Source organism: Lepeophtheirus salmonis, chromosome 14 (genome assembly GCF_016086655.4).
Source record: "Lepeophtheirus salmonis chromosome 14, UVic_Lsal_1.4, whole genome shotgun sequence".
Classification (NCBI taxonomy): domain Eukaryota; kingdom Metazoa; phylum Arthropoda; class Copepoda; order Siphonostomatoida; family Caligidae; genus Lepeophtheirus; species Lepeophtheirus salmonis.
The window spans coordinates 8,456,020-8,465,976 of NC_052144.2; the positions used below are offsets into that span (position 1 = coordinate 8,456,020).

Below are 9,957 nucleotides of genomic sequence, written 5' to 3' on the forward strand. Positions count from 1 at the left end.
TCGATCAAGCCCCTGATTGAGACCATGATTTCCGCTGATGGGGGTCACTTTGGAAAAAAATTATATATGTATGTTTATATAGGTTTTAGAAAGTTAAACTCTTTGTCCTTTTTGAGACACATGGGAGAAAATTTTCTCAATCTGCTTCCCCATATTGTAGATTAACCTTTATATTATATTTGTATAAGTAGACAACTTGTTTAATTTGTTCGTAAAAATGTATATTAGGTCATTTTTGATTAAGTAAATAACATGCACTTCTATATTATTGTTAGGTCATCATCAGCTATTACGATAATTTTAATAGTTCATAAAAAATATTGATATTTAATATATATAAATCTAACAAAACATTCCTTGATAAAAACTATAAACTTTAACAGGAGAAATAATATCTTTTTCTTTTCTTTTTGAAAATTTTTTAAGCATCACATAAACTTTTATGATAAATTATAATAATTATCTGTTCTTTTTGGATTGTGTCAATGGATTCGAATTCATTTTTGTTATTTGTTCGGTTAAGGAAAGGGAAAAAAGGGATTGAAGGGAGGTGGTTTAAATGTATCCATATAGGTCTTCATGGCCGTAGGGTTCATCACTTCGCTTTTGCAATCGTCCCTTTAAAATTAAGTATGATATTAAAGTATATTAATATATTATTTACTAAAAAACAACAACTTACGAGTAGGTAAGGCTCAAAATCTTCCATAACTTGCTCTTGACTTAATAAAGGATCCGATCTCTTACGTCCACATCCTTTTGAATAAAAAAATTATATATACGAGAAATAACACATTATAATATCATCTTTGTATGTGTGTAAAAGTGTTGGAAATTTCAAAAGGGAGATAGTCTTTGAAAAAGGGAAGATACTCTTAAGGAAATTAAATATTTGTCGCTGACATATTATTTTTCTTCCTGTCTTTGATGAAAAATAAAGACCAAATACAATGGTATAGAATAATAGTCGTACTCACCCGTAAAAGCATTACAAAATGGCCGTTTTTGAAGATGGTTATAATACAAGTTTTCTGCATGAGGTGAAATACTCTGTTAGTAAAGAAAGAAATTAAATTAAAATGAGAATGACAAACTCTTGAAACAAACAAACAGATTTTATAATATTTAAAAATTATAATTGGTTGTTGATACAACAAACAGACGAAGAAGGATGACAAAAAAATACAATATATACTGCGATTTAAAGGCTCTTATCAAATCAAAGTGCGTTAAATTAATTATGTTTAAAGACTATATCTCGAGACCTATATCAAGATTCTAATTATGTATTGCTGCCCTTACTACGTTGGGCTGGATAAATCCCAAATAGACGGAAAAATCATTTTAATATCATGTAGGTATTATATTTTTTCTCCATCTCCAATGTCAAGTTATTATTCATCAAGTATTTTTTATTTTATTCGAATCGTACTTAATTTTTTTCCGAATTATTAAAAAATTTGAAAATGTTTCCTATACGTTCTTATTGGTTATCTACACAATGATGATTTATGAATGATTTAAAAAAGAAGCTGATGAAAGGGGATGTGTCTTATTCTGCATTAAGTTGCAAACTTTCCTCCAAAATAAAACAGAAAAAATGCCCAAAATTTATTGGTAGTTACCCAATTCTTCCTAACTGTTGAGCTATAATAAAAGTTTTTGAGAATTGCTTATAGCTTAACAATACCAAAATATAATTAAACCAATCAACGTTCAGAATGCTCATAACAAGAAAAGATACAGAAACATCCACATTTGACAATAAAAAAATAGTATAATTTTTATTCTATCAAATGCAACAAGTATGAAGCTATGAGCAAGTGAAGTTTACTGTTATTAAGTATGATACCTTTCAAAAAACAGTTGTGGATATGTTGAAAGTGTCTTTAAAAACGCATTTATTTACATAATTTAGTCGCAAAAACATAGTGAGATATTGTTACTAGGAAATTGATCACTTGTGTTGCAACAAAAATCCTATTAAAAAAGTTTATTGAAGCAAGGATGTTGACTTTTTAATGATGTGTTTTATTTATTTTATATTTGAATGCTATGGGGATTGTGTCTCACATAATAAAATTTATTTAATTTCTGCTACTAATTCCTTCTTTACTTGAAAGTTTGCAATTTCTAAATATAATGTTTAAAAAATGTGATTTGAATATGATTTTGGGAATTACAGTCCAAGATATCAACTTACGCGTTGGGAAATGGAAGCCGTAGATACAAGCACAATAAGACTAAGGCACAAAGCGAGTACTCCGGATAAATTCATTTTTGAGGCTGCACAATTCAAGATGAGAAATCCAACTGTGGTTTTGAGAGTAACAACTGGTTATTTATATACTCAGACTCTAAAGTGCCCTGCTGTTCCGCAAATAAACAACACCCATTAATCCGTGGTATTCACTATAAATGACTTTTTCAATGTGTTATTAAATGCTTCTTTCGTATCAATTACAACAAAAATCATAAAAGTATTTATGAGGGTCATTTCCCACTGGGGATCATACGTATATATTTTGATACTTATACACTTGATTTATGTAGGATTTTTTCCCATACTAAGCCTTTTATTGAAAAAGTAGTAATTTCATATATATAATGGCCGTATGTTGATCTTTTAAACAAAACAATCTTTATCTTACAGCATTCCTTTTGTAAGTTAATAGAGGTGTCAACAAGGGGTGGGCTGGAGGGCCTGTAACCCTCGCCCCTAAACTAAGGAATTATTCAATTTGTATTAAAAAATTTAATATTGCATTTTTTTTTGAAAAATATAAAAATTTAAATTTAATTTAATTTTTCAAAAAATGACAAAATTGAAATTTTATTTTATTTTTCAAATATTTTTCTAAAAAATTAAATTTTCTGTGAATAACTATGGATTTTTAAATTTTGCTCGGCATAATTTAATATTTGTTATTTTTTCTCACAAATTTGTATATTTCAAATTCAGTTTATTAATTTTTTTAGGAAAAATTTAATATCTGTTTTTTTTTCAAAAAATTTTATATTTGAAATTTAACTTTTAAAATTGTATTCCAAAAAATTTAGTTTTTATTGAATTACTGTGAAATTTTTGAAATTTATTTCCAAAAAAATAATTTCATGAGAATAACTATAAATTTTGAAGTTATTTGCCAAAAATTTATTACTTGAATTTTTGAATTATTTTTGTCCACAGCTTCGAATTTTTGAAATTGTTTTCAAAAAGTTTAATTTTTTTGGAATAGCTATGAATTTTTGAAATTTATTTAAGAAATGTCATTTTTTGGATAACTGTTTATGGTAAATTACAAAAACCAAGACCCCCCTTCCAAATATATAAATATATTTCATAAATATACTTAAGTCAATTATAGTGCATTATATTCAAAGTTATGTAGCATAACTAAACAAAAAAGAACCTGAATTTCATAGAATTAAGATAAGACCACTTCAAACCAATTGTGATATTTTTGGATACTATATTTAGCTATATACAACCTCGACACGCCAGAGAATAGATTTGAAGCTCTTGACGATAAAAGCCATGTTTATGATGTTCTACGCTTTCATGATGACAGCCCCGAGCGAATCAAATTTGAATGAGAGGTACAACAGACATTCATCTTCAAGACTTCTCCAACTACAAAGTCCAGTATTGGAGGAGGGCCACACGGAGGCAGTCTAAAAGTCAGCTATATTTTTGCATACATATATTTTATAACCATCTACTTATATTAGCCTATGTAAAAAGTTCTGAGGATTTGTCGCAAGATGTCTTTAGTTAGCTATATCTCACAGTTAATACATTCCATAAAAAAGTATAAATGATGCTTTGAGATTAAACATACAAAGAAAAAAATGGGAAAATTTGATACATTCTTCAGTTTCACTACGGCCGAGGTGAAAAGGAGGATCAGGGAGACAAATTTTTTTTGGTTCTTCAATGCCCCAATACAGTTTCGAGTGCAACAACGATACAGTGGTTCCAACAATTCTATTCTGTTTATGTGGATGTCGAAAGTACCGATAAAATAATGGAAATCGTCGAGTTGGACTGGCATTTGATTACTTATTCCATTGCCAGGAACTGACAATTAGCCAGAAAACTGTTTGGAACTATTTCAATTGGATAATCCATACTATAATAATTTTATTGAAAAAATAAAGCGAAAAAAACACTCAAAACCTTTTATTTCACCTTTGTATATACTTTGCTATTACCTATCTAAAAATTTCCCTGAATTAATATTTAATTATTATTAAGTACAACTTTTCAAATTAGTAGCATTACTCATCAAAGAATAGGATAATAGAAAAATTAAAAAAAAAAAAAAAAAAATGAGGAAAAAAAAAGAAGAAAAGCCTTTAAATCAAGTCAAGATATCGAGCCAGCTCTAAAAAAAAATTCTGATCAAGGTGCGTTCACTGAAGTGCTTACTCCCAATTTAGTACGCATTGAACCTTCCTTTCAATTATTATTATCCTTGAGTACATCTTTACTGTAATAACTCCTTCTTTTTGAAGACCTTTTGACAAAACCTCTCTTTTTCAATAATTTCAATTATTTTTTTTTACGATGTCTTATTATAAATTGAAGTATTTTATTCTGATTTCAAGGAAAAAGAAGAAAAAAGTAGGGAAATTGGAGAAAAGAAAAGGTGAAGATGAAATTGCAACGGTTTCATGTTCAAATTAGTATGATTTACTCACAGTGTCCCCCCTCCCATGTATGTTAGCTGGGTATATATATTGAAAATTAATTGAATAAAATTTAAGAAATTAAATTTTCGGAAAAAAAGTTTTAATATATTGAAAACATCTACAATTCAAAAAAATTGAATTTTTTTGGAAATAATTCGAAAATCTTTAGCTCTTCTTAAAAAATTCTAAAATCCATAACTATTATTAAAATATTAAACTTTTTGGATAATAATTTCAAAATTTCCTAGTTATTCTTTAAAACTAATATTTTTTTGGGAAAAAACTCATAAATTAAAATTCATTTTTAAAATTTTTTTATATTTGAAAATTTCTAATATTAAATTTTTGAAAATAATTTGATAATTTAAAGCTATTTAGAGAAAATTATTTTTTTTTGGAACAAAAATTTCTAAAATTAAATTAAATTTCAAATATATGTTTTAGTAAAAAGCAAAAATTGATATATATATATATTTGGGCTACAGCCACTCCATCCCACTCCCAGTGGAGCCCTTATAGTCTATATGTTATTCATGATACTTATTTTGTCTCTGATATGTTCATTGTGGCCATGCCAAACTTCTTTTAGTGCAAATAACTGCATCGCCACCAAAGGATTAATTCGAATAGTTTGTTGATATAAATTGACACAAATTCTTCTATGAATACATATGTTATTTCATACTCCATTATGAGAAAAAAATTTCTTGCTTGCCTTTTTTGTGGACGGACCACAAATATGTATGTCATTCATTCAACTCCTTTTAGTAAAGTTCATATACTATTTGTTTAATATATAATGAGTACATGTATTGAATTTATTCTCATGTAATTAATTATCATAGAAATATAATGTAAATTTTATATAATATAAATATCCGTATATGAATGATTTCTCACCTTTAAGTAAACACAATGATATGTTAAAAAACGAACATTTTTTTCATCTATAAAATCTTCTATATTCATTATAAAATGAATCGAGAATATTTCAAATTTACATACACTGCATTTCTTCAATCACATAAAAATTTGCACATTATATTTTTGTCAATTCTTGATTTTTATGCTACTTTTTTTATTATCAGCATTTTGAACTTTGATTAGTTAAATTCGGACTAACTTCCACTAAGTATTAATTATTCTTGAATTCTAATTCCATCGTTGGCTAATAATGAACTGACTTTGACCCATTTCTCCTGTTTCTTTTCGATAAAAAGGTTGTTTTATAAGACAAAGTTAAGGACTTGTATAGTGGCAAACTATTGAGATCTATGGCCTCCACAGGATTATATGTATTTTTTTTCTCTTGTGTGGGGAGGGGGATGCTCGGTTTTTATAATTTTATTATCGTGGGTTATCAACCACATGAATCCAGGGCTCGAAATCTCGAGGACGCCCCTGCAGATCAAATGTAAATCCAAAAAGTTGTCTTGTCATGCAAAAACTATTCGTTGACGAATACAAATCGTCTTGTCACAGCTGATGAAATTAAAATTGATTCAAATCGAAAACATACATCAAGTTGTCAGCTTTATTGTATCACGTTACCTTTCCTCCAAAAAGAAACTGCGAAAGGGCATTGTATCAGTTGGTATTTTGTCAAATAAGTCAATCATACCAATTTCTATTTATTTTTTAAATACTACCAGACTTTTATCGTGATAGTATTTCATCTCTATTTTTAAAATGAATTACATAAATGTATTTTATAATATATTAGTACTTCATATTTGATACTGTAGTAAGATATTGCTTAGTAATATTTTATTAAAAGTGTTTGGTATTTGCATATGATAGGGTAAATTTCCTCATGGGAAAAATAATATAACCAATATATGTATATATTTTGTGTACAAGTTATGATGTCTTTACAGATTATAACTTTTGTAACTTTTGGTAAAGTTACAATTTCTTCGTCTTAAAATGTCTTAGAATGAATAATTTTATTACAATATTAATCATTCTTATTACCAAATATTAATTGATAATTTCATTTTGATCTATTAAAATTAAATGGGTATTATGCATTTATGTGTAAATAAAACTAGGGGCATTTGAATTTTATTTCATGCCATATATATTTATATCTTAGTAATTTTAATAAAATAGCCAAAAATTAACAAAGAATATTTTGATCATCCATAGAATATTCAATTATTGCATTAAATCCTTCATTTAAAATTATTTTTCTCTTTTTTTCTTAGGTTGCAACTTTTTCAAGACATATACAGGGTACGCAAGAAGTTCTGTTAAATGATATTAAAGTACTTATGTTATAATTAACTGAATAATTTGAATATAATTATAGACATAGGCCAACACAAGTTCAAAAACATTTGACATAATTTTCATTCGAAATGGTCACACAGAGCCTTGACCACATCCCAAAGTCCCTCTGGAATGGACTTGCATGCTGCAAATCCACGGAGATGTCCCTCACATCACCACAGTCCTCTGGGTGTTACCCCCTTCCACAAATCTTTGTAATCCATGACGTTTTTGTGGAATTGCCCTCACATCACCACAGTCCTCTGGACATCCCCCTTCCACAACATCCGGATTTGTTGGAAGGTCTATGGCTCATTCTGGAAGTGCTGTTGGGGCCAGAGAACAAGACCTTCCTCCAGGATGGTGATGATGTTCTCCTTTGTTTTAAAATTCACCTGGCCGGCACAAACACCAAAGAGAACTTTCCTGTCTCAGTGAAGGCCTCCCAAACCATCACAGGTTGTGGATTCTACACTCTCTTGACTCCATGGTCACCCAATCCCCCTTTTTTTGCCAAATTCCGATGAATTTAGGGGTTAAAAGCCTGATCCACAGTGAAGAACTTCTCACCACTGAACACAATGTTGGAAGACATGTCAGTCCTCGGCTTCCGAAGAATGAAATTGCTTCTTTCAATTCTTTTAGCCTTAACCCTGCTTTAAAGGTGATGTTGCCTCTTCAATTTGAAGGGATACATCTCAAGGTCATCTCAGATAAGGTATCTCATTGTTGTTACACCCATGTTGAAATGCCTTGGCATCTTGGTGAGTTTCTTCCTGGGATTTCCTGCAATCTTTGCCCTGACGACTCCAGGCGTCCATTTTTACCTTGGTATGCCTGATTGGGATCTGTCCTTGATAGATTCAGTCTTTTCGTATATCTCAATGGTTTTCTTGATGACATGGGGTTGACCTCCAGGCTCTTCCGGTTCCTCAAGATGTCTGGTCGAGATTTGTCCTTCAGGTACTCCTTGATTGTACCCTTCTCTTAGCTTCTTCCATTGTGGTTAACAAAACCGTTATTTTATTCAAAACTATTTGTTTAGATCTAGTTTTGACACAACTACATTTTAAAAATTATATTTTGCAACCTATATTATGTCAAGTTAGTTTAACAATAACTTTCCATGGACCCTGTATATATTGCGGTTATAGTAAGAAATCCGTCAATATGCAAAATAACTAGGTAATGTACATAATAAATGAAAATATCGTTAATGTACAAAATCATTGAAATCATAAATTTCACATTATCTCCCGAGACCTTTTCCATAGAGACAAAATTATGGTTGGCATGTTATATACAACATGTCCAAAGGGTTTGATTTAGAGTCAACACTCTTCGTCAATTCATGTATTACAATCAGGGGCGTCATCCACTGATTAATTTCATAACCCACGAGCTTTTTTGTGTGCAACAACAACTAAAAAAGCGGATGGAGCCCCCACCCTTTCATTTGTTTTCCAACACGTTTGTTATTTGAGTTGGAACGCAACACAACCTATGGGCCTGTATATCAACTGTGTCTTTTGTGGAGGGAGTTTCTGATTTTATTACAGGAGTTTCTAATCCGTTTGATAGTCATGTTGGCATGCAAGTGGGTCAGGATATCAACCTAGATTACAGTGGATGGTGTCCCTGATTATAATACATGAACTGACGAGGGGTGCTGATTCTAAATCAAACCCTATGGACATATCGCATATCTCATAGGCCGAGCATCAATTCGTGTCGCTAAATTTGTATAAGGTCTCGGAAGATAATGTAAAATTTATTATTTCAATGATTTTGGACCTACACTATTATGAACATTAACGGCATTGTTCAGATACTATGCACATTACCTAGTTATAATGCACATTAACGGTCTTCTTCAGTTATTTTGAAAATTCAGGGTCTAGTTGAGTTATTATGAAGAGAAACATATTTTGCATATTAACGGATTTCTTACTTTAACTACAACATATAGCATTAGTCTCTTAATATGCAACAAAGGGTCAACAAGAAATTGTATCACTCTCCTTTTAGAATCGGAGCATAAGTATAGTACGTATAACAACAGTGTAAGTTAATATTATAAGTTTTATTTTTTATCCAAAAGAATAATTTATAAAATAGCCATGACGTATCAAGTATCGGCCGGAGAAAATAAAATAAATTGGGTATATTTGTGCTAGCCAATGTAACTCAATGATATTCGTTCTAATTAAAATTAGATTGGCATAGAGGAAACCAGTTATGAAAGTCTGCTGTATTTTTTAGCCCGTTTTTTGGAATTGGTAATCTGAAAAATGAATTTTTTTTTGCTTAGCAGTTTTCATAACTATAACATCAAACTGATACAATGGAAAGACTATTACTCTTCATTCAGCTGACATAAATGATAAAATTTGGGATATTTAAATATATATCTATATGTTTATCACCAAATTGTAACTAATTAATTTCTACTTACAATTAAATTATAATTAATATGGCATCTTGTCATTTAACACATTTGTTATAAGTTTTCTATATATTTATATAAATGGAATAATTTCATCATATCATCATTTGATTCGTAAAAATTTGCATTAAAGAAAGTCTCAAAAAGTTTTTTATTCATGGCTTTAAAATTAATTTTTTATCTGTAAATTATCACCTTTTTTTACTTCAATAAATCAACTAATTAATCCAGAGAGTCCGAAAGTTGGAAATTTCTTACGAATTGGAGCACTACTTTCTATTGAAATGATTATTTTTTTATACTAAAAAATGAAAGTTTATGTCACAAAATTTGAACATATACTTAATGATTATTACTTAAAAATTAGTTAGGGACATAAAAAAGGCATCCCTAAAAAAATACAGAAGAGATTGAATTAATGTCAGAACAAGATAATAACTGAAAAATCCTTTTTTATTTTGAAATGATAGTTTTTCAAAAAAAAATTGATCTTGAAATTCAAAATTTGTATTGAATTTTAATTTATATCCTTTTGCTGTGCTTCT

General features: G+C 29.3%; 1 protein-coding gene across 1 annotated transcript; it reads right to left on the reverse strand.

The window, feature by feature from the left end:
- Positions 1 to 204: 204 nt before the first annotated feature.
- CCAP (Crustacean cardioactive peptide) lies at positions 205 to 2,311 on the reverse strand. Its single transcript, XM_040724861.2, has 4 exons — positions 2,204 to 2,311; positions 978 to 1,050; positions 683 to 756; positions 205 to 618 (listed from the first exon to the last, which is right to left on the reverse strand). The coding sequence occupies exons 1-4, from the start codon at positions 2,276 to 2,278 to the stop codon at positions 556 to 558; spliced, it is 285 nt and encodes a 94-aa protein (XP_040580795.1). The 5' UTR covers positions 2,279 to 2,311; the 3' UTR covers positions 205 to 555.
- Between the last annotated feature and the right edge of the window lie 7,646 nt (positions 2,312 to 9,957).

Excerpts from the sequence above, each read along its gene's own strand:
- CCAP (XM_040724861.2), bottom strand. The coding sequence starts at position 2,278 with ATGAATTTATCCGGAGTACTCGCTTTGTGCCTTAGTCTTATTGTGCTT. Across the intron at positions 757-977 it reads ATTTTGTAATGCTTTTACGG|GATGTGGACGTAAGAGATCG; the intron begins GTGAGTACGACT and ends TTTATTCAAAAG. Across the intron at positions 619-682 it reads ATTTTGAGCCTTACCTACTC|GGACGATTGCAAAAGCGAAG; the intron begins GTAAGTTGTTGT and ends TTAATTTTAAAG.